The sequence below is a fragment of the Gopherus evgoodei genome, chromosome 6 (assembly GCF_007399415.2).
Source record: "Gopherus evgoodei ecotype Sinaloan lineage chromosome 6, rGopEvg1_v1.p, whole genome shotgun sequence".
Taxonomy (NCBI): Eukaryota; Metazoa; Chordata; order Testudines; family Testudinidae; genus Gopherus; species Gopherus evgoodei.
Window position 1 is genome coordinate 74253315 of NC_044327.1, and position 27674 is coordinate 74280988.

General features: G+C 42.4%; 2 protein-coding genes across 2 annotated transcripts in view; one reads left to right on the forward strand and one right to left on the reverse strand.

Moving 5' to 3' along the window:
* LOC115654039 lies at positions 1-15290 on the reverse strand. Its single transcript, XM_030567979.1, has 5 exons — positions 15212-15290; positions 14964-15125; positions 14250-14309; positions 10683-10873; positions 1-4302 (listed from the first exon to the last, which is right to left on the reverse strand). The coding sequence occupies exons 1-5, from the start codon at positions 15288-15290 to the stop codon at positions 3940-3942; spliced, it is 855 nt and encodes a 284-aa protein (XP_030423839.1). The 3' UTR covers positions 1-3939.
* Positions 15291-27674, forward strand: part of RIOK2 (RIO kinase 2) — a 26283-nt gene continuing 13899 nt past the window's right edge. The window contains exons 1-5 of the mRNA XM_030567930.1: positions 15291-15515; positions 17051-17189; positions 19193-19309; positions 20616-20791; positions 26868-26956. Coding sequence (XP_030423790.1) covers positions 15450-15515; positions 17051-17189; positions 19193-19309; positions 20616-20791; positions 26868-26956 — 587 coding nt within the window. The 5' untranslated portion in view covers positions 15291-15449. The remainder of the gene's footprint in view (positions 15516-17050; positions 17190-19192; positions 19310-20615; positions 20792-26867; positions 26957-27674) is intronic.

Sequence of the window (27674 nt, forward strand, 5' to 3'; positions counted from 1 at the left end):
ACTACAAAGAGATATATTTTACGTGATTACAAGTAATGAGGCAAAATGTTACAAGAATAATAAAGATAAAATGCAACTAGTGCTTAACTTAAACTATGGTAAATTCAAAACAAAGTTTTTCTCGCCAAATGTTCTCAACAATCTTCCTGGTCAGACTCCTTAGGCTAAGATCTCTTCTTCTATGTAATGACTGCTTCCTTTGTTCCTTCTCATGCAGCGAATTGGCAGACAGAGAGAGGAGGGGAGGTGTCTGCCCCTTCTTTTTATAGTCCTGTCTACTCTTTGAGAAGCATTTCCAGCTGGGAGCATAGTGACAGGCAGACTGTGTGGATGGGAACCCTATGCTGTTTCTTTGCTAAGATTTAGATTTTCTGCTTATGCCCATTTCCTGCCAACAAATAGCCACTTAGCAAGTAATGTCCCACTGACCTTGTTTACACCTGGCTGAGGCATTGGCTGCCCTTTGTCTCTTGAGGAACTGGTTTGTTCACTACCCAGACTTGGAACATGTTTTAATAACACCATACAGTGGAATCTTATAACTATACATACAATGTTGCCACACAGATTTTACGGTTTTTAAATGATACTTCACAGGCCATACTTTGTATAAAGATTATTACAATAGTGCACAAGGGGGGAATACAGGGGTACAGTCTGTCACACCATTCTACAAAGTGAGCCAGATTGCTCTCTAACAATGACCTGTCCTCATATTATTTGCCACTCCATTTCTCTTTGTGCCATCTACAAAATTTATTAGAAGTGACTTTACATTTTTCTTCCAGATCATCACTAAAAATGTTGACTATCATAAAGCCACTGAAGCAGATTTTGTAACCACTTAATGACTTGTCTAATATTTTAATTTATATTCGTGTTTACAAATGATAGCTAAACCTCCCACTAACACACAAAACACATTTTTGGAAAGTACCCATCTATAATTGGTAAATGCTAAATGTGTAATGTTCTTTCTCATTCCACATGCTGCCTAAGTGCACAAGGTAACAAACAGGTTACTCAAAATTTCCTTTCTTCTCCTTCACCAAGTGTATATTCAATGTAATGTGCTCTCCAGGTTTCTTCTCAAACATAATAATTCTACATGCTAATGTGAATCTAAATAACTCAATGAACTGAAGCCTTCCATTTCAATTGGCTCACATTTTCATATAAACTTCCTGGTTCCTTATTCATATTTTAAGTCAGCCTATGATCAGACAGACGTTTGACTCCTTTGTATATTTGCTATTCCAATACCTCCCATGTGTAAGGGGAAAACTTTGCTTTCCTGTATAATAATATGCTTCTCAACACCTTACAGAGGTAACTATTACTAGATCAATTTCACTGACCAATATTAAACCAACATTTGGAAGAGCCTTCTCTCTATATTGCAAGGTACAGACAGATCATTTTCCCATAAATATTGCCAGAACTGTATTGCCAGAAAACCTAAGTTTTCCAGGTGGGCTGCACATCTAAACTGTACTGTTTTATTAAAGCTCATTAAAGACTGAATTTCACATGTGGCACTACAACTAAAGTGTAAAATCTTTAATCTGATAAAGTCTGATGGGATTTTAGTTGTGCCAAGTAACAGTTGCCTTGGGCCTCTCTTTCTAGTCTCACGCTAATCTCTCTGGAATCCTGCCCCAGTTACTGAACTTTACAAGTGTTTTAACCTTCTAGCTCACAGCAGCTCCTTTGGAACAAACTGGGCATCGGTCTTCCTTTTGTGCAGCTGCTTTGCAATACAAAGGAAGCTCAGGGTTCCTAACTGCCAAAGAAATGTGCTTTAGCCCATGCAATCTCCTCAGCTAGAGTTTAGGTGCTTGTAAAGCAAAGACCCAGTTCAGCATAACAGGAAAAACATTTTAAAGCAGCTTTGAGGAGCAAAAGATCAACTCAGGAAGAATAAGATTATCTGCAGTGAAGTGGGAGAGACAAACTAATTCAGACATTTTCCAGGAGATCTGCTACTCCAAGAACTGCTGCCACTACCTAGAAACTAGCTATGCTGTTCATGGTTGTTATCTGTGTGAAATCAGCACAGTACTGGTGTTAGCCAAACAGGCTCGTTTCCCCCTGGAGCTTACTCAATTACCACAAGGAGGCACGGAAGACAAGAAGATGGATACCAAACTCCTTATTTGTCAGTTAGCTGAGCGGGTGCTCCCCTCGACTCATGCCAGAGGGAGAGACACACCTTACAAGCGCAGAGCAGGCTTTTTATACCCGGTAACAAACAACTTAGCGTGCACAAATTCTACTAGCCTATGCATTTTTTTGAATTCCTCTTTAGGTGTAATCAGGATGCATCTGTTTAACTTCCTTTACTGAGTAGCCTGAGTACGTGCGCGCAGAAAGCAGCTACGTGCATGAGGGGAGCAGCTTAGATGATAAGCAAATAGTTGACTTTTGTTCTAACAAGGTTCTCCCCCCTTAAAAGCATTTTGAGAGCCCTATGGCCCCCAATCTTCAGTTTTTATCGGCTGGTATAATGCCATCATTCGTTGATATACAACTTGACTAGCCATTCGTCGGATTAATGCAACTAAACAGGGAGCAAAGCAATCTAAGGTTAATAGGGCTGTAATAAAGAACGCAAGGAAGAGGAAGCCTTTTCAGAGCCATCCTAATAGTGGTAACCAGGAAGTAAACCAGTCCATATTCCACCCTCCCCAGGTCTGAACTGGGACATGGGCTAACTTTCTCATTTCCTTTGTTAGCTGTTTTACCACTTTTCCATGATCATCAATTCGTAAACAGCAATTAGACTCATTTAATTTTGCACAGACTCCTCCTTCCTCCGCCAGTAAATAATCAAGGACTATATGGTGCTGATAGATCGTATTCCTCATCTGGGTTGATTGATCGGCCAAAAGATCGAGGGCTGCGTCTGTCTGGTTAGTTAATATTTCCAAAACAGCCTGTAGCCTAATTATTCGATTTAGGTTATAAATAGGTTCCCTGGCCCCTGATATTAATTCATTTGGATTCCAAGTGGCCGGTCCATAATGGTTTATAATTCTTTCAGGGGGCCACTCCTGAGCCCCCCATGTTTTGGAGCTTCCGTTGGCCAAGGTGGAGTCCACGGACCGCCTTTCCCTAATTAGATTGTCATATACTTTAATCCCCAATTTATTTCCCTGTATCTGGGGTAGTAGAAAGTACAAGGGCCTAATATATCTAACGTAACATACTCCTGATCAATTTGGAGGCAATCTTCGGTAAGCATATTGCTCACAAATCCAGTAATGGCCTTTCAGGGCCCAAGTTCCATTAGCAAAGGGACCATCCCAGGTCTCGGAGTCCGATGGTTGTTCATAGTATAAGTGATTACCTGGCCCTAAGGGCCCCCTCATAACCGCTGATGGAGAACCGTCAGAATCGCAGTAATCACATTTCCAGGCCCCAGCTCCTGTTTTCCAAACACAGTTACAGCCCCATTTTAGCCAATTGGTACTAGACCAAAACTGTTTGAAATAAGTACGAGTTCCATTAGGGTGCTGCCATGCCCACTGATAGACTCCCACCGGGTGATTCCCGAACAACAGTATGGGTGACAGTTGGGTAAATCCTGGAGATAGAGAAAATGTGAATGGACTTTCTCCTACATGCACTCCCTCCTGCCGTGTCTGATTAAGGCAAAAGATGCCTATTCCGGAGGAATAGAGTCACCAGGGACTACTATTCTCATTCCAAATTTTTGTCCCATCGTGCACTATACTTAAGTTGCTAACCCACCATTTGGGTTATACCGGTTGGGCTACCCAGGGCCATTCATTCGAATCTCCTGGACCCCCACACACCCAACAATTACTGAGATTAAAGGAATTCGTTATTGTCTCCACCAGTTGTAAAAACCTATTTTCCCAACCATAATAGTGATGGGAGTGCATAAGCAAAAGTATTAATAATAATTTTGTTATCTTATTTTTTCTTAAACAGTCCTTTTAGTCCGTCTAGTCCATGATATTCCCAGGTGGGGTTTTCGCCTGTGCCACCCCGGGCTTCCGGGGCCGGGGCGGACAGGGGGCTGATGTCCTCTTCTGCTGACCCGGCCTCCAGGTTAGGGTTCAGGAACCGTTTCACCCACGTATGGTGTGTCCATTTGTCACTTCCAAGAATTTTAACTGCAGCTTGGCTGATGAGCGAAACAGTGTCGGGGCCATCCCACCGTGGTGTGAGGGGGCCACGCTTCCACTTCTTGACAAGGACTTGGTCACCGATCTGGAACGGATGCACAGGCTGATCCAAGGAAAGGGCCTGGAAGGGCACCGCGTATCGATGCAGCTGTAACAAGACAGATTGCAGCCCAGAAACCTGTTTCCATAAGGAGTCATTCCCCATTTCCCAATTTACATCCTCCCAGAACCCCGGGATAAGTATTCGGGGAGGAAACCCAAAGACCAGTTCAAACGGTGAAAGTTTAAGACCCTTACGCGGGGCCCTTCGAATGCGGGTAAGGGCAAGTGGTAGAGCATCAAGCCACTTTAAACCAGACTCCGTACGTATTTTAGTGAGGGTATCTTTGAGAGTTCTATTCATTCTTTCTACCTCACCCGAGCTCTGCGGCCTCCAAGGTGTATGCAATTTCCATTGTATACTGAGGGCCTGTGACACCTGTTGGACCACTTGGGAAGTAAAGTGGCTTCCCCTGTTAGACTCAATTATTTCGGGGAGATGGAAATGAGGAAGTATTTCGTGTAACAGGGCCTTGGTGACAGCCTGAGCCTGACAATGCTGGATGGGGTAACACTCTACCCACCCAGTGAGTTGGTCAACAAAGACGAGTAGGTATTTACAGCCCCTGCAAGGGGGCATCTCGGCAAAAGTCGACTTGACATCTTTGAAAAGAGAGAGTGGCCCTGAGTCGGCCTCCCATTGGGGCAGGAGGGCCACACCCCTTTTGGTTTGTTCGCTGGCAGACAGAACAATTATTAACAGTTCTCTGGGCCTCCATGTGCATACCCAATCCCTTAAGGGATCGGGTGGCCAAATCAACCATGGCCCCCGACCCCAGATGTCCCTCCTTATGCAAGAGCCGGAGAATTTCCTGAAGTACTGGTCTGGGGACAAAAATCTCTCCCCCAGGCAATTTCCACCACCCAGAGGAAACCTGCCGGGCCCCTGCAGCCTGCGCGTGGCACACTTCCTCAGATGTATATTGGGGAGGAGGGGTTTTAGCTTCTGTATCTTGAACCAAGAGAAGCCACGAGGTCCCTTCTCGTGCGGCCTCCTTCGCAGCATGATCAGCTAGTTGATTATACCTACGCTTTTCGGTCTCAGGGGCCCTTCCATGAGCACGCACATGTATCACGGCGACCTGGAGAGGAAGTATCAGGGCCTCAAGGCGTGTTTTAAAGAGGCTCCCATGTGCAATCCTTTGGCCTGTGATGAATCCTCTTTCTCTCCACAGGGTCCCATGAGCATGTACCACCATGTAGGCATAACGACTGTCAGTATATAGGTGGATAGTTTTCCCGGTCTCCAACCGGAGAGCCTCAATGAGAGCCACTAGCTCTGCCGCTTGGGCGGATAAATTGGGGCTGAGTTTAAACTTATGTACCTCTTTGTTTTTAACTACAACTGCCACCCCCGTAAATCGCTTGCCATCTACCACATAGCTAGACCCGTCAACGTATCCTTTGATATTGGGGTTGGGCCAGGGCAAGTCCGAAAGGTCAGGGCGAGGTTTAGTTTCTTGTTGCAAAACTTCAATACAGTCATGAGTGGGGTTGGTCTCATAGGAAGCCTGAGGATCAGGCAGTAAGGTTATCATAACCTAGTCCCAGATTTGGACCTTAGCATCCAAAATATGGGGGTTAGCATGAAAACCTCCAAGCTTAGTTACCAGCTTGGACCTGGTAAAGCTGCCACCACCCAAAAAATTAGAGTGTTTTGGGGCAATCTGGTCCCCCCAAAAACCTTCCCTGGGGACCCCAAGACCCAAATCCCTTGAGTCTCACAACAAAGGGAAATAAACCTTTTCCCTTCCCCCCTCCAGGTGTTCCTGGAGAGATACACAGAAACAAACTCTGTGAATCTAAACAGAGGGAGTCCACCCTCTCTATTTCCAGTCCTGGAAACACAAGCACTTCCCTCTTTACGCAGAGGGAATGCAAAGTCAGGCTAGTAAATCTAACACACACAGATTTCCCCCTGACTTCTTCCTCCCACCAGTTCCCTGGTGAGTACAGACTCAATTCCCTGGAGTTACCCACTAAAGAAAAACTCCAACGGGTCTTAAAAAGAAAGCTTTATATAAAAAGAAAGAAAAATACAAAAAAATGGTCTCTCTGTATTAAGATGACAAATACAGGGTCATTTGCTTAAAAGAATATTGAATAAACAGCCTTATTAAAAAAGAATACAATTCAAAGCACTCCAGCAACTATAGACATGTAAATACAAAAACAACAAACCATCTTTGTACTCACAACTTGGAAACAGAAGATTAGAAAGCAGGAAATAGAAAAATCCTTCCCATAGCTGAGAGGGACAGGCAGAAGACCAGAACAAAGGACTCAGACACAAACTTCCCTCCCCCTAGATTTGAAAAAGTCCTGTTTCCTGATTGGTCCTCTGGTCAGGTGTTTCAGATTACTTCTTTCCAGGTGAAAGAGACGTTAACCCTTAGCTATCCGTTTATGACAAAGGTAGCCGGGTTGAGGGAATTAACTGTCCTAAAGGTTAAATTGGGGGCTAATAAGAGCCCCACCTCATATCTTGTATGTCGGCTGGGATTTAGATGCTTTTCCCCGGCTCCTGTCCCCAGTATTTGAGGTACCCCGTGGGTTAACTTTTCAGCTTCTTGGATGAGGAGAGTGGTTGCTGCAATGGCCCGTAAACAAGCCGGCCACCCCTTGGCGACAGGGTCCAACACCTTCGAGTAGTATCCAGTGGGTCGCCAGGTTGGTCCTGACCTCTGGCACAGGACTCCAGCTGCCACCCCTCCCCTCTCATGAACGTATAGGGTGAATGGCTTCCGGGGATCTGGGAGGGCTAGAGCGGGAGGCTGAACCAAGGCTTCTTTAAGCTCTCAAAATGCTTTTTCCATTTCTTTGGTCCAGGTCCAATGGAGCAGACCTTCCTTAGCTAGGGATACATATAATGGTCTGGCTTTTCCTCCGTAGTCAGGAATCCAGAGCCGACAAAAGCCAGTCAGTCCCAGGAAGGCCCTTAATTCTCAGGGGGTTCCAGGGTTGAGGGCTATCAAGTATAACCTGGATTCTTTCTTTACCCAAGCTACGACTCCCTTGGCAAAGATGATACCTGAGAAAAGTGACCTGCTGCTTAACCAATTGGGCTTTCTCTTTTGAGACTTTATACCCCTGTGCCCCAAGATAATTAAGGAGCTCTACAGTTTGTTCCTTACAGGATGCCTCCGTCTCAGTACTTAGAAGCAAATCATCGCAGTACTGGACTATGTTGCATGAGGGGTTCCTAGCCAGGAACAGGGCAAGATCTCTTTTTAGCTGGGTGCTGAAAATCTCGGGTGCACAGGTAAGTCCCTGTGGGACAACAGTCCAAAAATATTGAGCCTTGTAGTGGGTATCTGGATCCTCCCATTCAAAGGCAAACAGCCGTTGAGACTCCGGATCAAGGGGAATAGAAAAGAAGGCATCTTTCAAATCTATAACAGAGAACCAACTGTGGTTCTTAGGAATTTGACCCAGGATAGTATGAGGATTTGGGACAACTGGATAGGGGGCCTCTATTAATGTTAATTTGTCTCAGGTCTTGGACCAATCAATATTGTCCATTAGGCTTCAGCACCCCCATTATTGGAGTATTGTACGGGGTGCCCTCCCTGAGCCACCCGTACTGCAGAAATTTTTGAATCAGAGGTTTCAACCCAATCTGAGTGGCCAGCTTAAGAGGGTATTGTCGAATTCGGACCAGGCTGCTTCCTTCCTTAAGAGAAATAAGCACTGGTGAAGCATTCCGGGCCCGAGCGACGCCTCCCTCCTCCGCCCAAACCTCAAGGTTAAACCCCGGCAGCTGGTCTCCTTCACTCCCCTGGCATTTCGGGGCGGGATTTCTAGCGTTCATGAGGGCCACCTGGCAGTTAGAAGTTTGCTGTTTAGGAAGCCTAACTTCCATAGTCCCTTTGTCAAATGAAATCTCAGCCTGCAATTTAGTAAGGATATCTCGTCCAAGCAGCGCGATGGGGCAGGAGGGGCTGCAAACAAACTGGTGGGAAATTTGACCGTCTCCTCTTTTCACTAGGAGGGGAAGAGATTTTTCTAGAGCTGTAGTCTGTCCTTCAATTCCTTGTACTATGGCACGTCCCCGGGCTCTACCTTGGGGAGCCTTATTAAGGGGGAGTAAACTAAGGGTAGCCCCCATGTCAATAAGGGCTTCAATTTGGCGGCCGTCTCCCTTAATTTTTACCGTGGGATCCAGGCTGGCGGCCTGTGCTGCCAGGAGAGGCCGCTGGGTCCCCAGGCGCCCCTATAGAGAGGATCCCTCCCCCGAGGGTCCAGCACTGTTGTAGAGGACTGGAAGGGGCGGGGTTCTATATTTATGTTCCTCTCCCATGGCCCGTCGCCGGGGACATTCATTCTTCCAATGTCCCTCCTCCTTACAGATAGCGCACTGATTTCGACCCAGGCGGGGGCCCCGTCCCTTCCCCGGTGGCCCTGGCCACCCCTTAGTTTTGGCCCCCCTTTCTTCATATCCTTCCCTCAGGGCCATTGCTAAAACACGGGCCCCTTTCTTTCGTTCCTCATCGTCCCTTCGATCATAAACCTTCATGGCAATTTCTAAAAGTTCCTCTATATTCTTGCCCGATGCCCCCTCCAACTTTTGCAACTTTTTCCTAATGTCCTCATAGGACTGTCCAATGAAAAGGAGGATCAGTACCCGTTTCCCATTGGAGTCCTCAGGATCAAGGTCTATATATCTTCTACAAGTATTGCAAAGCCGCTCATAAAAAGCGGCTGGATTTTCATTCTTCTCCTGTCTTATATTATATAGCTTGGCCCAATTTGGGGTTTTTCTAATGCAGTGTTTCATCCCCTGTACTATGGCCGTGGCGTATCGGCCATGGAGGATTCGGCCTGCCTCGTCATGTGGCCAGTCGGGAGGACTCTCAGGCAGCCGCGCAGCCACCTCGGCGGGGTCTGCTACTGATTCGGCTAGCCACTCGTGGGCCCTTGAGAGGACTAAACGCCTCTCCTCCGCGGTCAGTAGAGTGTTAAGAAGGATCCTCATGTCGCCCCAGGTAGGGTTATGGGCCGTAATTAAGGTTTCAAACACTGCTGTTAGTGGGGTGGGATCTTCCGAAAACAAGGGGTTCTGTTGTTTCCAATTATATAGATCACTTGTAGTAAAGAGAACATATACCATAGTGAGACCGCCATTAGGGGCTACAGTTTCCCGCATTTGACACAAATAGCTCTGTTTTAGGGGCATTTGGAGTACCGGGCCACCGTTAGCTAATAATGGTAAACCGAGTATCCCCAGGATTATAGTCAGATGACAAGCTCCACTGCGTTTAGGAGCTCTGAGCTATCAAGGGGCCAGTCTTGCTCCTAGTATGGTAAGACGGCCCATCCTCCGAGCTGGGGAGGTCGAAGAGATCTGAGGGGGCTCCTGTTCGGAAGAGTCCCGGTCACTTGACTCATTCCTTGTTTCTTTAGTTGAGGCATTATCCTCAGAGGAGGGGGGGGCTTTTCAATCGAGGGTGCCAGGACCAAGAGGCCAGGATACATAGGGGGAGGGGGCATAGGATCAGGGGCAGAAGGAATCACAGCTGGCGGACAAGATTTCTTAACAGGAGGCCAGGGTTTCTTGACAGGGGTAAGGGCCATTAAAATTGTAATAGTTCGTGACCTACATTTTTTGCAGCCACGAAGGAGGGTTTGCCACGAGGTCCTGCCAAATATCTATATAGGGATATTGGTCCCAATGCCCATCCCGGGTCACAATACTGTGTACAGCTTGTACAATTTCTGGTTTAAGTTTCCCCCCCCTCGGGCCATTCCACCCCAAATGTCGTCCATTCAAGAGTACAGAATTTTACAAGATCGTCTTTACATAATACAAACCCATAATCAGCCTGGCGTCTAAACACCTTCCAGTTATCCAGCATACATCCCAAGGATGTCCCAGACAAGGTACTCTGTCCGGACCCCATTATGCTTTACCCAATTTTTATCGAAACAAAGGGAAAGACAGGGACCTAGTCCCAACTCAAAGATTCACTGGGTCACGAGGTTCGGCTGACCCCCCTTGCAATCAAGATATCCTGGTCACCGGGTTTCCCCTCGCAGGAGTCTTGGGGCGGCTGGAGTCAGCTTAAGTCTCAGACCTGGTCAGCGGCATTCATCTACCTTTCACAAAGAATTTTCAGTTAATTATAATTTTGGTTTCCAACACACCATTAGGAGGAGGAACAGGATTACTCCCACTAGGAACAAGAGCAATCCTTGCGATTGTTCTAAGTCCCAATAATTGTCCAAAACGGCCCAAAAACTAGTGGAGTTAGTAAAATTACTCATCGGCCGTTACTCACTCACTCCTTAATCAATAACACAACAAGACATTCGCAGAACTGCAACAATGTTAATATACCTTCCCGTATACGGACCGTCTAAAGGGTTTCCGTCGTCCAACCAACACTTCAGGGGCGTTATTCCTCAAACCCAGGAGGTAAACGCACTTACCGCCCGGAGTGGCCGCATCCAGCAGTCGGACTTCCCCTTCTTGTGGAACCGTCTTGCCTCCGTGTCCTTCGGAGTTCTCTTCAGAGGGGACGCAGCCGCCCCGGCCGATTGTGACGATCCGGAACCCAAGCAAACCAACAGCTCGAGGTGGCCACTCCTCAGAATCGCCCTCGGCAACCAGTCAGCGCCCCCTACAGGAAGAGAAGTCCCATCTGGGTCGCCACTTGTTAGCCAAACGGGCTCGTTTCCCCCTGGAGCTTACTCAATTACCACAAGGAGGCACGGAAGACAAGAAGACGGATACAAAACTTTATTTCTCAGTCAGCTGAGTGGGTGCTCCCCTCGACTCATGCCAGAGGGAGAGACACACCTTATAAGCACAGAGCAGGCTTTTTATACCCGGTAACAAACAACTTAGCGTGCACAAATTCTACTAGCCTATGCATTTTTTTGAATTCCTCTTTAGGTGTAATCAGGATGCATCTGTTTAACATCCTTTACTGAGTAGCCTGAGTACGTGCGCGCGGAAAGCAGCTACGTGCATGAGGGGAGCAGCTTAGATGATAAGCAAATAGTTGACTTTTGTTCTAACACTGGAGTGTGGAATATTCTTCAGGGAATAGGCATGGTAAAGACAGTGCCCAGAGAGAGCCTCCAATCAGAGTTCTTAGTTTTGTTATGGGAATAAAACCTGTTAAAAGGGTGTACTCATACTCCCATATATTTGACACATCCCTAAAGGCAGCATCAAAAAAACAATTGCTCAACATCGACAGCAATGCACCAAGAAATGGGAAGCAGATCCTGAATTAAAAGTATACATCTTTGTAGTTATTTAGTGTTTTTTTTGTTTCTAGTGACAAATATTACTGTTTGCACTATTTTTGTGCTTCTAATTTAATTTCTTAAAATGTGCAGACAATGGGCTTGATTCAACAACATATCCATCCCAAAATTTCTTTTATGAAATGTTTTACATCTCTTTTACAAATATTTCTCAGTAAAACAAACAATCATTATAAATAGTTTATTTATTGGGGAGTGGGGGTGGGAGGTTATTTTTTTGGTACAAACTTAGTTTTGAACAAAATTGCTTCATTGTTAACTTGACTGTGAGTTTTCATGGCTATTCTCTGTAGGCTGGCTGTGGCCTGTTCAAGGGAATGCCTCTGTGGCTTTCTGTGCTGTGTCACTGCACTCTGCATGCTTAGAAGAATCTTCTGGCACACTTCAAATTGCAGAAGCATATTTCAAACGCTCAAAAAGAGAGGGCACCAAGTGAACTACAATCAGCTCAACAGTATTTCATTTAGAATATTTCAGGGAATAAAAAGCAGCAGAATTAAAATTATCTTGCTATATAGCACTGCACAGCTCAGCTCAAGCAGTTGACCATTTAAGAGAGCTAATCACATCACTGAATCCTAACTCTAAGTATTATAGACATACCAAACGTACAGCACTCATTAATGTTTTGAGTCTTGAGCTGCACAAGGAACTACTAGTAGATATTGCTGACAACTTCTTTTCACTTCTAATTGATGAGAACACTGGTACTTACGAAGACTCTTTCTGCTGTGATTAGATACTCTAGTTTTTCAAAAAGTAAGATGATGTCAATTTTCTTCAGGGTTATTTCAGTAACTGGCACTGATGTGGGCACATTAGTACATTCTTTGCATAAAGCTTTAAAAGAAGATGACCTGGACTTGAAAAAGTACACTGGCATTGGTATAGATAGAAGGTGCCAACGTTATGGCTAGATGCAACTATTCAGTATACAAGATACTGAAAGAAAAGGTGCCATACACATAGGGCAGCACAAGAAGCAATAGATTCAAACGACAACATAGCAGATTTAGATTAAATCTCAGGGACAACTTCCTAACTGTAAGAACAGTAGGACAATGGAACAGACTGCCTAGAGAGGTTGTGGAAGCTCCTTCACTGGAGGTTTCCAAAAGACTGGATACCTATCTGTCTTAGATTGTTTAGACACAATAAATTCTGCATCTTGGCAGGGGATTAGACTAGATTACCCTTGCAATCCCTCCAAACCCTGTGGTTCTATGATCTCATCCTGGTAAAGTTCCTTTGCCATTTTCTAAACCTAGTTGGAAACAAATCAACTGAAGTATTACCAACAGATCTGGATTTCCTTGTGCATAATATCCAGTTCTCACATAGTTCAAAGAGAAAATTTTTGTACAGGGAATTGTACAAGACTACAGAAGGTCCTAAACCAAGAACGATGATTCAACTACCAGCAACTAGTCAAGGAGAATGCATTTACACTATTTGGAAGAAGTGGGATGCTCTTAACATACACTTTCAATTGCAAAAGAACTCAGAATGGTGTTACATAGCAAGTCTCCTTAGTAACATGTTGGCTGACAAAACAAACTTTATACAATCCTCTTGAAATCAACCCTTTGCGTCCTTAACAAAATCAACACTGTTCCAGTTGGAGCCAGGCAGTCCCTACAAGCTATTTCATGATATAATGATGTACTGTCAGTCAGGGTTGAAAATTACAGGTAATCCGAGTCAACTAAAGAAAATTCTCTTCTTAAAAATATGGCCATTTTAACTCTGAAGCATACATCATGCCCACTTCTGCCATGTAACCAGGTTATGATTTCAATTGCTAATCTTATATTCTGAAAGACAAAGCAGCTGTTCAGACAGTGACGTGCAAGGCTATGCTGGTGCAGATGGCTCACAAACTGAGGAGTCGACTACCAACAAATATTCAAATTCAGTAGAACCTCAGAGTTACGAACATAAACCTCATTTGGACCCTAAAGTATGCAATCAGGCAGCAGCAGAGACAAAAAAAGCAAATATAGTACAGTTAAATGTGTTAAATGTAAACTACTAAAAAAATTAAGGGAAACTTTAAAAAAAGATTTGACAAGGTAAGAAAACTTTCTGTGCTTGTTTAATTTAAATTAAGATGGGTAAAAGCAGCATTTTTCTCCCACACAGTAAAGTTCTATAGCTGCATTAAGTCAATGTACAGCTGTAAAATTTCAAAAGAACCATGTTTCCTTCAGAATTATGCACATTTCAGAGTTATGAACAACCTCCATTCCCAAGGTGTTCATAACTCTGAGGTTCTACTCTATTGGACAAACTGGACACGCTGCACCCAAAAGAGGCACTGTCTACAAGTTAAAATCCCAATCACTGGCCTTGCACAGCAGTGCCATATCATGTCATGTCAAGAAAAATTGCAGACTGAGAAGGAACGGTGCAACTCAGCAAACAAAAGGTGGAATAATACAAGTGACTAATCATCTTTCTGCTTTCAAGTGTTTGATGGTATGGACACTGCAGAAGACAGTTGATTTGATTATGTTGCACAGCTTGCCGTGACCACGTTGACTCTATTTCAAATGGCAAGGCAAAAAGAACTTTCAGTACTGCAAGTAATATGAAAACAAAACAAAAATCAACTGCAAGAAGGACGTTAGAAAGCCTGTTATGTGTGAAATATGACTTGCAATGGAGGCGGACGCACTGTAGGAACTTTCAACTAAAACAGCAACTGTTTGAAAAATTCACCTGCAAGATATATAACAGCAATGTGGAGCAGGACTGCCTGGATGCTCCTCTGTTGGCTGACTAGATGGGGAAATGGTTCATTTAATCAATTCAGATGGTACATCGACCAAAGGCACACTAATAAATTTTATAAAGAATAAGTAAAGTTTAAGCTAAAAGCACATTTATTGTTTTTATGGAAGCAAGTCACACGCATGCCCACGCAGGGAAAGCTGCTGCTGCAAACGAGGAGTTTGTTGGCATCACTAGCTCAGGAGACTTGAGCTGAGAGTAGTTTCTGGCAATCCCAGCTCGGGCCAGGCGCAGTGCAGGCCGACGCTGCTCCACAGCAACCACGTGTCTGACACGGGCTCGGATAACATGGAGACCAGGGTCGACACGGGCCGCGGAGCGACACCCACAGTTCGGCGCGGCGGCCCCGTTACCAGGTCCGAGAGACGCTGGCGCCCGGGAACAGGGCTAGACGGATCCGCTCTACACCCAGGTCCTTGCCCGTCGGATCGCCTCAGAGCCCCGTCGCGCATGCGCACTTGGAAATGTAGGGTCCTGCCCTCACCCTCCACCCCACGCGCGATAGCCCACTGGGCACCCGCCCGCCCACTCGTCCCTCGAAACCCAGCGCTCAGGCGCAGTAGCCGCACACTACCCTGGGGGCGCAGGCGCAGTTGCATTGCCACTATGGCCCTCAGTTGAGGGTGTCACTTTGTAAGTTACCCTTGTCGGCGGCAGGTGTCCGCGGGGGCGGCCTCAGGAGCTCATTGCCCGCGCTGTGGGCAGGCCCTGGAACTGAGCCTCTGCTTCGAGAAACGAGTTGCTGCTCTGTTTCGCAGAAGGACGCTTCTCCAAGGCAGCCGATCCTGGCAGATAGATATACGACTCATGGTAAAACAACCCAGAGCGAAAGAGAGTCAGTTAATTCAGCCTGGCTCCATAAAAGCAAACCTAGAGAACGGGTATTCTACGATGGATCTGTCGCGAGGTTACGCGGACATATATCCGATCAGGAATATCAATGTTTATGCAGCTACTAGGACCTGACATGCACAGGTTGGCGGAAGTAACGCCACCTTCTGCGCGTCCCAGCGGTTGCGCACGCGCACAGCGGCAGAACTAGGACACGGGGTTCCGGTACTCGGCTCTTTGTAGCCCCGGCAAGTACCACTCGTCTGTCCGCTGGCTCGGGGGGAGCAGGGCGAGACCATGGGCCGGCTGAACGTGGTGATGCTCCGCTACCTCTCCCGGGACCACTTCAGAGTCCTGACGGCGGTAAGGAGGCACCCGGGGCAGGGCGGGCCGGGCCGGGCCGGGCCGCGAGACAGCGGGAGAGAGTGCGGCAGGGTCGGTGCTTAGCGGGGAGGCCGGGCCTCTGCGGGAGGTGGGGCTGGTGCTATCGGTAGCGGTGGAAGTTCAGAGCGTGGAGCTAGTCACTGCTCACCTAGGGTGGCACGGGAGTGAGGTGACCTGGCTCCGTTCAGACGTCACCCCTGGCGACCAGTGAGTTCGGGGGGTGGTAAATTCAAGCGCTTGTAGCTACTTGCTGCTAGTTGGATTCCCCCGGCTGTGTCAGACAGGCCATGTAAAGGGTTTGGTTGGATACACTGTTAATATCCTGATGTACGTTGTTATGTGGTGGTGCTGCTGCAGCTGCTATGTTCCATCCTAAGTGCAGCTGTGATTCGGTCTTTAAAGCAACTTAAAGGCTTTGGAATGGTTTCCGATGAAAGGCACTCATTACCTGGTTAAGCAGAGCTGGATTTCCAGTCACTTACTGAAGTATGGGGGTGTCAACATTGGGCCTTTTCCCCATAAAAATTTCCTATCGTTTCAGCTCTACCTGTGATAGTAATAGTGGGCATGCTAAAATAGACATGCCTCTTGGTGGCTGCTGATGCTCTAACCATTGCATAATCTAATCCTTTTAGAGCAGGTCTACGCATGTGCTCAAAATGCCAGTGACCATCTATGTCTTATCTACTCTTATTCACCCAGGAAAGCTCATGCTCCAAAACCTCTGTTAGTCTATAAGGTGCCACAGGATTCTTTGCTGCTTTTACAGATCCAAACTAACACAGCTACCCCTCTGATACTTATCTACTCTGGCACTCTTACCAGTGTTACCATCTGTACAACTGAAGTGGTAGTAGAACAGTGGGAAATCTTCCAAAAAAATGTAACATAGATCTGTGTGTCTGAATCTTTATATTGCACCCATCATTGTCGTGTGTGAGAAACAAAGCAATTTTGCTGACCCGTAAGTTCTGTAGCTTCAAGGTGACTCTTGGCTACTGCTCTGATTTCCCAACAGGAGCAGGACATTGAAGCTTACAGGAAGCCTGGCATTTAACATATTATTTGCTGTACCAAGTAAGCAACAGAAAGGTTTAGAACTGAGGTCATGATCCCATAGGGATTATCCTACTGAGAAATCCAGCGCTCCTTTTGTCCTGCCCTCTATCTATACATCCCTCATATTGGCCTCTAGTTCATAGTTTGTTTTCTGGCTAGGACAGTAGCTTTCTGTTAAACTTCTCAAGCCTTACATATATTAGAGGCTGTATGTTACATTCCCTAAACAAGAGATTCTCCATTTACATTATAGATTTTTTTTTTTCAAACAACTCTGTCAATACTGCTAGTCAAGCAAACAAATGTAAAGGCTGAGTTAGATTAAAGAAACTTTGTGCAGTACAATATGTTTGTGTCAAGGTATGTATGGAAAGTAAGTTTAGGCTTGATGTAGGGAACTGTTATTTCATTGTCTAATTGGAGGATTCATGTATGCCTTTCATTTATTATTTCAGGTGGAAATGGGTATGAAGAATCATGAAATAGTCCCTGCTAGCTTGATTGCCTCCATAGCCAGCCTGAAGCATGGAGGATGTAACAAAATTCTGAGAGAGTTAGTGAAACACAAACTCCTAGCTTATGAACGAACTAAAAGTGAGTATGAATCCCCCATGAAAATCATAGTTACTTTTGACTTAAAGTTACTCAAGTGCATTTCCTGTCAATGCAACTGTTAAAGATCAGAGAAATTATCAGTGAAGACAACATTTGCATCTGTTCAAATGCCTTGTCACCTAAACATAATGCCTAAACGTGCTTAGACTGAGCAACTCCACAGTAAACTCCCTGTCCATTCTAGTACAGTCATCCAATGTGCACACATTTATTTCTTCACAATTACATTGAAATGCAAAACTCCAGGGTGGCAGCGATTGAGCGGGCTCAGGCTTTGGTCCCCCCCGCCCCCTTGGGTCATATAGTAATTTTTGTTGTCAGTGCGGTGACAATGAAGTTTGAAAACCTCTAGTCTGGGGACTGCCTATCATGGCTAAGAGAGGTTTTGCCATAGGAGGAGAGTGAAGTCTTGTCTACTGAAAAGTGATAGAAGCACAAAGGGGATTATACTGTTTTAACTATATTGGTATAAAGGTGCTTTATATTGGTATAGCTTTTCCATACTGGAAAGAGAATAACTATACTGGCATGTTTTCTTTATACCAGTATAAATGCATCCACACTAGAGCTTTTACCAGTATAACTATTCTGGTTTAAAAAAAAAAATCAGATCCCTGACAGAAAATGTTACATAGGTAAAACTTTTAGATGTAGACCAGACGTTAATTCAGTCTACAGGATGTATAATGTCAGGTTTCAGTCTAATTTAAGTGCAAATCTGCACAATTTTATGATGGGGCTGCTAAGATGCCTGCATAATACTAATATTATTCAGAACATTCAGAGCACTAAATATATACAGAACAGTAATGTCCCAATCCTGCAGAAAAAATTATGCACATGCTTATCGTTACACACTCTCAGAAGACCCCTCAATTTAAGTAGGGTAATTCAGAATGCATAAATTTAAGCATGTGGGTAAGTCTTGTAGGATTAGGACCTACCATAATAAGAATGAAATATATTAATGTGTGATGATTATTTGTAATGCTTGATGTATCTGAGAAAGCTTTTGGTTTTGATAAATAGAATTCTGAATCTTTAGATTTTTTTTTTTGAAAGAAATTTAAATTTCATTTGTCAAAAAAGAATTGATGTGGAAATATTAGTGGGTGTTCCTTTTGGAAAAATTAACATTCATAGTCTCTTTAAAAGCCTTAACCCAGATCTGATGAAGTAGTTTGACTGCATCTCTATAACAAGATTCCATTCTGCCAACAATTTCACCAAGTTATGTGAGTTACTTAAGTACTGATTGATCTTTCCATAAGTTCTGTTCTCTGGAGCATCTGATCTTTGGTTTTTCAGTGACAATAACAAACCCTCTGTATATGTTCATGTCTTGCTGTTATACTTTGTGTACTTGTGTTTTTACAGTGCAAAGCAATCAAAAATGTGAGGGAGATTTTTTTTTTTATTAGCTAGCTAATGTTTACTGCACATAAAACATTAAACGCTGAGTATTTTTAACAATACAATCAGCAAATGTTTATCCAGGTTCAAAGGAAATCCTGTCTTTTGTAGCCGTTATCTCATTGTCTTATATATTGTAAATCCATAATTCTCTTGCAGAGATGTAAGCAGTTAACAAAGCATTTTTTGTTGACATCCCCTATTTATACTACAAAAATATAAAATTTGCCATCACTTCATTATGTATAAGAAAGTCCTAGAATCCTTCACCCTGTATTCTTTACTGTCACCCTCTCTTTAGTTATCACCCTTCATTCCCTTTTTTCTTTCTCACCATTTTTGCTTCCTTCCTTTCAGCCACCCAATATCTTCATGTGAGTGCATTGTTCTCCACTGGTTTCATTTAGCTGGCATCTCAGAGTCAACATTTTAGGAAATTTTACTTGACTAGAATGGAGAAGTTGAAGTTGAGACTTTTGACACACTACCGTAACAAGGCTTAAAAAAGAGAGATTCTAATGGTGGTGTGTGCTAAACATTCACGCAATTTTCTCTCTCATATTTTTCAGCTGTCCAGGGCTACCGATTAACTAACGGAGGGTATGATTACCTTGCCTTGAAAACTCTCTCATCTCGACAAGTTGTCAACTCTGTTGGAAACCAGATGGGTGTTGGCAAAGAGTCAGGTAATTTTAAAAAATATTTTTTTTAAACAAATAAAGCTGTTATATTGAATATTGGACTTGTCACAAGTAATCCAGTAAAGTTTCATCTGGCTAAATAGTTCACTAATTTATCAGAAACTTGAACTACATTGTCATTCTGTTTGAAATGCCATACAATGCCATCAGCAAAATTTGAATTTTTCTTTACTTGAATGACTACAATTTTCCTTTCACTTTGGCCACTCTTCCTAATACTTGAGTAGTCATTTGAAATGATAGTTAGATGGCATTTGTATTACTTTTGATAAATTTTTATTTATTTGAACTGTTTGTTTTAAGATCTTGTGAAGAACTTTGAGAAACAGGTGAAATTCTGAATAGATTGAAGTCAATGGGAATTTTGCCTTTGACTTCAGTGGAGCTATGATTTCACCCTTCATTCTGATACAAAGCTCCTTCTATATAATGTTCTTTCTATTCTTTTGTTAGGTATTAATAAAGAAAAATTGCACTTGATTAGGATATATTTTTTTCAGAATTCCTTCTATACTAAGGACAGACACTAGATCTAAGCATGCAAACATTTGCAAACAATTCAGTGTGTTCCAACTTAGCACCCTATTTTGAGTAAAATGCGGCAGCTTCAGCAGTTCTCAGCTGAGATGGGATACTATGGCACAGTAAATTAGCAGAGTACTACCTTGGTTGCACTTAGCCTTGATGGAATTCAGTGAGATTGTGAGGTATGTTGTTAGATGACTTAGCATAGAACTGTCACTGAAGGATAAGGAAGAGCATTGCATTACTGACTTGTAAGGACCAAGTACATCTCTGTAGGTGCAGTGTCCGATTTTCCTGCTGCACTGGTGCACAGTGAATCAGAGCAACTAGAAGCATTATAGAAACTTGTTCCCATTATTGAGGTATGTTCCCAACAGTACTGGAAACGTTTATGCTACATTAGGAGCACTTTTGGGCATGTACACAAATACCTAACTTCCTTGTTGAAGACCGACTTAAGAAAGTTCCTTAGCCACTGTAATTTATCCCTTCATCTGGAGCTGTTGTATTGTGCCAGTGTCTTGTTATGTCAAGGAGGACTGTTTACAAAGCTTAGGAGTAAGAAGCAGAAACAGACAGTAGCGTCAACTACTCATTATCACGCTGACACAGGTCATACCAAAATAAAAACTAATGAATTAGTGAGCTTTTTGAGGAACTTTAGGAATCAAGCAAAAAGTGGCATGGAAAGTTAGTCACTTCACAAATGTTTTATCTATTTGGCACATTCTCTCAGATAAATGTAATTATTTCTTATGTTTTACAGATATTTATATTGTTGCAAATGAAGAGGAGCAACAGCTTGCATTGAAGCTGCATAGGCTTGGGAGAACCTCCTTTCGTAATCTAAAAAACAAACGTGACTACCATAAGCACAGACACAAAATGTCATGGCTTTATTTGTCCCGCCTGGCTGCCATGAAAGAATTTGCCTACATGAAGGTATTTTAAATCATAAATGTAACTGTTGATGTCCAAAATGTGTCATCGGTAAGGCTACCATTTAGTCATGGGTATTTTTAGTAAAAGTCATGGAGAGGTCACAGGCAATAAACAAAGTCACGGCCTCTTACCTGTCTGACTTGTGCTATATAAATACATCTGGGAAAACGTAGGTGCTGGAGGAGTCTCCCACAGCTGTTGTTCTGGGGGTCAGGGAATGGGGTGGCACACCCCCACTACTCCAGGGTTGCGGCCCTAACAGCAGCCAGTGTAGCTGGCCCTGGAGCTGCCTCAGCTGTTCAGTAGGCCCTGGGGTCAGTCACACCCATGGCTGCAGAAGTCATGTAGGTCCTAGAGAGTCACAGAATCTGTGACCTCCGTGAAAGACTCGCAGCATTAGTCATCAGTGCTGTAATACAGTGGAAATGGTGATGATGCAAGGTGCTTTTCAGATCCCCTCTTATGTAATTCACATTTGCAATATAAACAGGATTTGTATACATGTTTCTAACCCCAGATTTAAAGTTGCAGGGTGTGTATCATACATGGAATCCCTAATGTGTACTACTTTAATATACAAGATTTGGCAGTGGCAGTGAAGCTATAGCAAAATAGTCTGGCTTCTGAAACATGATGTTCCACATAAGAATTTAATATGCATCTCATGATTTCTTTTATACATAAAATTCTCTTTAACCATAGGGTAACTTTACATGTTATTTATCATATAATACAGTGGTTCTCAAACTTTTGTACTGGCGACCCCTTTCACATAGCAGTCCTTGGCGTGCGACCCCCTTGCCCCCCCCCCCCCCCCCATAAATGAAGAACATTTTTTATATATTTAACACCATTATAAATGCTAGAGGCAAAGCGAGGTTGGGGTGGAGGCTGACAGCTCATGACCCGCCCATGTAATAACCTTGTGACCCCATTTGAGAATCCTTGACATAATATCTTAATATGGTGGTGAACCAGCTACTTCCATTTATATTAATCTTTGAGCATGTTTTAGAAATGCAAAGAAATACCTTCCTACGTAGCCATGTTGTTCTAAAAGTGGGAAGACTTGCCTTCGTCTTCATCTCCAGCAGCTAGGGAATTCCAGTTCTCTCTCTCTCTCTCCCCCGCCCCACTGAGTCCCAGCACAACTCTGCAGTCATTTGGTGTCTGTTTATATAGTCCCTTGCCTTTATTTTCATTTCCTATTTGAATGTAGCAATATCCCATTAATGTTATGTCCTCTGCCTAAGTTGCTGCAGTGTGTAATTGAGTGCAGTTTTCTAGAATTTAATGACTGTTGGAATTAAGTTGAGTATACAGTAGAATCTTTGTGCTGTACTCTGACAGATTTGATTAGTGATTTTTTTTCTTGTCTAATTGAAAAAAAGCACTTAGTCACTTGAGAGTAGGCCTTAAAACCAGCAAAGGAATAATAGTTATTTCTTTTTTATGTATTGTTTCTCCAGTGTGACTAGTAAGCAGTATGGCTCTCAACAGGGGGAATTCGATTAGTGGAATGACAGAATTCTGTGTTATAAAACTTAACTGCATCTGAAGGCAAGAATGCAACGATAACAGTGTATTTTAATATGTTCTCAAAATACACTGGAATACAGTGCTTAAAGATACAATCATTTAAGTTAGTTTGTTCTAAACAACAGATCTCTGCTTTTTTTTCTTGGATTTATGAATGAGTTTGTGATAAAAGAAACAGTGTTCTGAGTTTGTTTTTGGTCATTCAGCTGAGCTGAATCACAATTCTTGCAGAAATTGTTTAACTGCCATTTTTGCAAACACCACCTCAGATTGTCAAGATTCTAACAAGGGTAGTCAGGGTCAAAGGTCAGAGCAGGGGCAAACCTGAAGCTAGGAGTAGCCATGGAGTTTGTAGTCAGATCCAGGCCAGGGTCAATACCAAAGATGAGAGTCTGAAGTCCAAATCAAGCCAAGGTCAAGCCAGGAATTCAGGAGCAAGGAGCTGGAATGGTCATGGCAGCTACAGAAGATCTGTGCTGTTGCCTGGACGCTTTCTGGAATGCCCCTTGAGTTTATAAAAGACAGAGAGTCAATCAGGAGCCATGGGGTCTTTCTAACCCTTGAGATGGAACTTCCCATGGTCTGTGTCCATAGTGGGTCATGGGAAGTAGAGTGCAAGTTGGTTCCAGCTGCTGCTGTGTGGCAGCCTGGAGATGTCAACTGCCTGGGAGTTCTGTAGGCCTGGGTTCTAGACGCATGGGGCCTTATAAGATTATTTATGGGGGGGCAAAAATCAGGCTTTTTACTTTTGAGGACTTGAGAACATTGTGTATGTAGCCAGTTCTACTTTTTCTTCTGTATAGTCAGTTTATTCTTTGTGTAGGTTTGTTTAAAATATATATATATATATATATATATATATATATATATATATATATATATATATATATATATATATAATTACTGTACATCCCCAATTATTGGCAGACACTTGGGCAGGGATACTACCTGAAACTACTCTTACCCCGTTTTTGGTTTTTGCCTAGATTTTCAGTCATTGCCGTTCCCATAAGTGCACTCTTTCATTCTCAATTGAAGCACTGGTGTCTTCAGAAGAAGTGGTGTGCACTATTTAGAAACCAGGACTTCAGTCCCCCGATATATATTTCTGCTTATTCTGAATTCCATATTTTTGTCAAATGCTTTAAAGAATATAGATAAATTCCAAAACTTGAGAGAGTATTAGAAAACTGATTAACTACCAGGATTTTTTTCTCTGCGCAGCTGTTCAGCAACATTGCATTGCAAACTTTTAGATAAATGCTTTGTGGATGCTGTAAGTGCCTAGAAAATAATTAATTAGTTTCCTCTAAATTAGATACATTTGTAGTTATAAACTGATTTGGAAGGCTTTGATGCACTTAATTTCAGGAAGTCAAAACTAACTTTTAAGTAGCAACAAGAATTACTTTAAAGAAATTATTATTTAAAGTCTTATTTATTTATCAAGTACTGTACTTGATTCCATTTATCCTTTTACCCACCAGAACAGCCTGCTACATTCATGTTATTAGATGCCACAGTGGCCTCTGGTGGGCAAAAGGCAGAACTGCAGCACTTCTTGGCAGAATATATTTCCGGGGGCTGGGGGGGAAACAAAATTCTGTGGGACATATGAATTCTGCACATGTACATTGGTGCACAATTCCCCCAGCAGTAAATGTTCACAGAAATATAGACAGAATTTGGCATTAGATTCCCTAATGATATTGCTCTTTGTTTTTCTCTGAAATGTTAATTTTCCTAATTTAACCAAAAACCCCAAACCCAGATCTCTTGCTGATTTCCCTTTCCTCCTGTGTATTTCCCTGCCTGCTGCCGTCGCCCGCAATACACATACACATTTAGAATGTACTGGGAGAAAGTCTGCAGGGGTTTCAGTTTGTGCCCAGAACAGGAAGAAATATGGAAATTTAAAAATAAATCCATCTTAAATTATTTATTTTGATATTACTGTGAACTATGTGGTAGTGAAATCTCATTGGTTGTGTAATGCATTTTAGGCAACAGAATATATAGGGATATAAAATGAACTTGTGATGGAATTGTGTGCATCAATTGAGTTTGCATCTAAAAAGACTAACAGTAGTGCCACAGTTATGATCTTCCCGCATTTGTCTATAATGTGGTTATGATGAAGCTTCATTATTCAGGACAGTGAACTTTTGTATTTATGGAAATCATATATACATAAAGTTACAGGATGATAGTCTTCTGGGAAACAGTACATCTGTACAAGGCTCAAGGATCATAGTGAATAATTAGCTGAACATGAGCTCTGGGTGCAATATTGTCGCCAAAAGGGCTATTTTAATCCTGGGAATATTGAGTAGAAGTAGGGAGACTATATTACTGCTATATTTGGAGTGGTGCGCTCACTGCTGGAATACTGTATCCAGTTCTGTTGTTAACAATTTGAGAATAGGGTGTCAATCGCAGTTAACTCACGTGATTAACTCAAAAAAATTAATTGCGGTTTAAAAGATTAATCGTGATTAATTGCACTGTTAAACAATAGAATACCAATTGAAATGTATTAAATATTTTTGGATGTTTTTCTATATTTTCGAATATCTAATTCAGTTACAACACAGAATAAAAAATGTACAGTGCTTACTTTATAATATTTTTATTACAAATATTTGCACTGTAAAAATAAACAAAAAAAAAGTTTTTTTCAATTCACTTCATGCAAGTACTATAGTGCAGTCTCTTTATCATGAAAGTGCAACTTACGTAACCAAAAAACTACATTTATAACTGCACTCAAAAACAAAACAATGTAAAACTTTAGAGCCTACAAGTCCAATCAGTCCTACTTCTTGTTCAGCCAATCACTAAGAGAAACAAGTTTGTTTACATTTACAGGGGATAATGCTGCCCACTTCTTAATTACGTCACCTGAAAGTGAGAACAGGCATTCACATGGCACTGTTGTAGCTGGTGTTGCAAGATATTTACGTGCCTGATGTGCTAAAGATTCATACGCATCTTCGTGCTTCGGCCATCATTCCAGAGGACATGCTTCCATGCTGATGATGCTTGTGGTTTTTTTGTTGTTGTTAATTAAATTTGTGACTGAACTCTTTGGGGGAGAATTGTACGTCTCCTGCTCTGTTTTACCCGCATTCTGCCATATATTTCATGTTATGGTTGTCTCTGATGATGACCCAACACATATGTTGTTCATTTTAAGAACACTTTCAGAAACTGCAGAACCCAAACCACCAAAAAAGAAAATCAACCTTCTGCTGGTGGCATCTGACTTAAATGATGAAAATGAACATGCATTGGTCCGCATTGCTTTGGATCATTATTGAGCAGAACCCATCATCAGCATGGATGCATGTCCTCTGGAATGGTGGTTAAGCATAAAAGAACATATGAATCTTAGCGCATCTGGCATGTAAATATCTTGTGACGCCAGCTCCAACAGTGCCATGCAAAAAACAGTTCTCATTTTCAGGTGATATTGTAAACAAGAAGCAGGAGTCTTATTTTCTGCAAATGTAAACAAACTTGTTTGGCTGAGCGATTGGCTGAAGAAGTAGGACTGATTGGACTTTGTTTTATTTTTGAATGCAGGTTTTTTTGTACATAATTCTACATTGTAAGTTCAACTTTCATGATAAAGAGATTGCACTATAATACTTGTATTAGGTGAATTGAAAAATACTATTTCTTTTGTTTTTTACAGTATATTTATTTTGAATAACAAATATTTGGAAAGTGTGCACTGTACACTTTGTATTCTGTGTTGTAACTGCAGCCAGTATAGTTGAAAAAGAATTTAAAATATTTAAATATAGTATTCTGTTCAAGAAGAACGTTGAGTAATTGGAGGAGGGTTCAGAGAAGAGCCATAAGAACAATTAAAGGATTGGAAAGTATCTTATAGTGTTAAGCTAAATATATCAAGCTCTTTGAGTCTAACAAAGAGACGGTTAAGGGGTGACTTGATGAGTCTATTAGTATCTAGATAGGGAACAAATATTTGATTGTGGGCTCTTTAATCTAGCAGAGAAAGGTATAACATGATCCAATGGCTGGAAGTTGAAGCTAGACAAATTCAGACTGGAAATAATGCACAAATTTTTAATGATGAGAATAATTATCCACTGCAATAATTCACCAATGGTTTTGGTGGATTCTCCCTCACTGGAAATTTTAAAATCAAGAATGTATATTTTCCGAAAGAGATGCCCTAGTTCAAACAGAAATTAATTTAGGGAAGTCCTATAGCCTGTGTTTATACAGGAGGTCAAACTAGATGATCACAGCGGTACCTTGTGGCCTTATGATCTATAAATCATTTTACTCAATTATTTGATGTGTCAACATGTCTAGTTATGGGACACATTAATCTTTTTGTTCTAAGTTGTATTATGGTGCTGCCCAAAACATGCTAGGTGCTGTACATCAATAGGAATACATATGCTCTGTCACTAAGAGTTTACAATTTAACAACATATGAGAACTTGCTTGTTTGCTTTGGTATCCAGTAGCACTAACCTTCCAACACATTGTCTCTTTCCAGGCTTTGCATGATCGAAAATTTCCTGTTCCAAAACCATTTGACTACAATAGACATGCAGTAGTTATGGAACTTATTAGTGGTTACCCTCTGTAAGTATTAATTGAAACACGAACTCCCATTTAAGACTAAATTGAATACAGTAACTATGATTTTGGAAATCTTAATTGAGGTACTTGCTCAGAGGCACTCTGATTCAGTAGTGTAAGTAAAATGATAGCTAAATATTTACGCATTAGACAATGACTGTTCTTTTTAAGTCAGATAAGAGCTAACAGTGGCCCACTATTCTCTATAGAGTCGATTGATACTCTGTAGCCCAGCCTGACTATAGTAACAGAGCACCCTTCGAATCCAGATTAATTGGGAGGGGAATTCCAGTTATGCTCCGCTCCTTTCTTCCTTCCCCATACAAAGTGTACTGTTTCTTTATCCAGTAAAAAGGAATTCAAACAGATTGGTAACTGTTTAAAAACCTCAAACAGTGGTTGAACAGTGCTGGCAAGTATCACAAGTAATGCCACTATCCTGATGAAGAGATTCAGAAGTGCAGAATTTTATACAAAGCAGAAGTATTTCTCATCATCTAGCTTTTTTAATGATTGCAGCTTTAAGTATTTTAGTAAGTCCCACTGAAACTGCATTTCAATTTGATATTGGACACTATAGAATGGCTAACGACTATGAAGTCTCTTTAGGGTCACTTCTTCTTGTTTTAGCAGTTACACCTGATGAGATTTTTTCTTTTCTTCAAACTGTTTATGCAGTTCACCAAAGACTGCAACAGGGCAGCTTACTCTCTGTGACAAC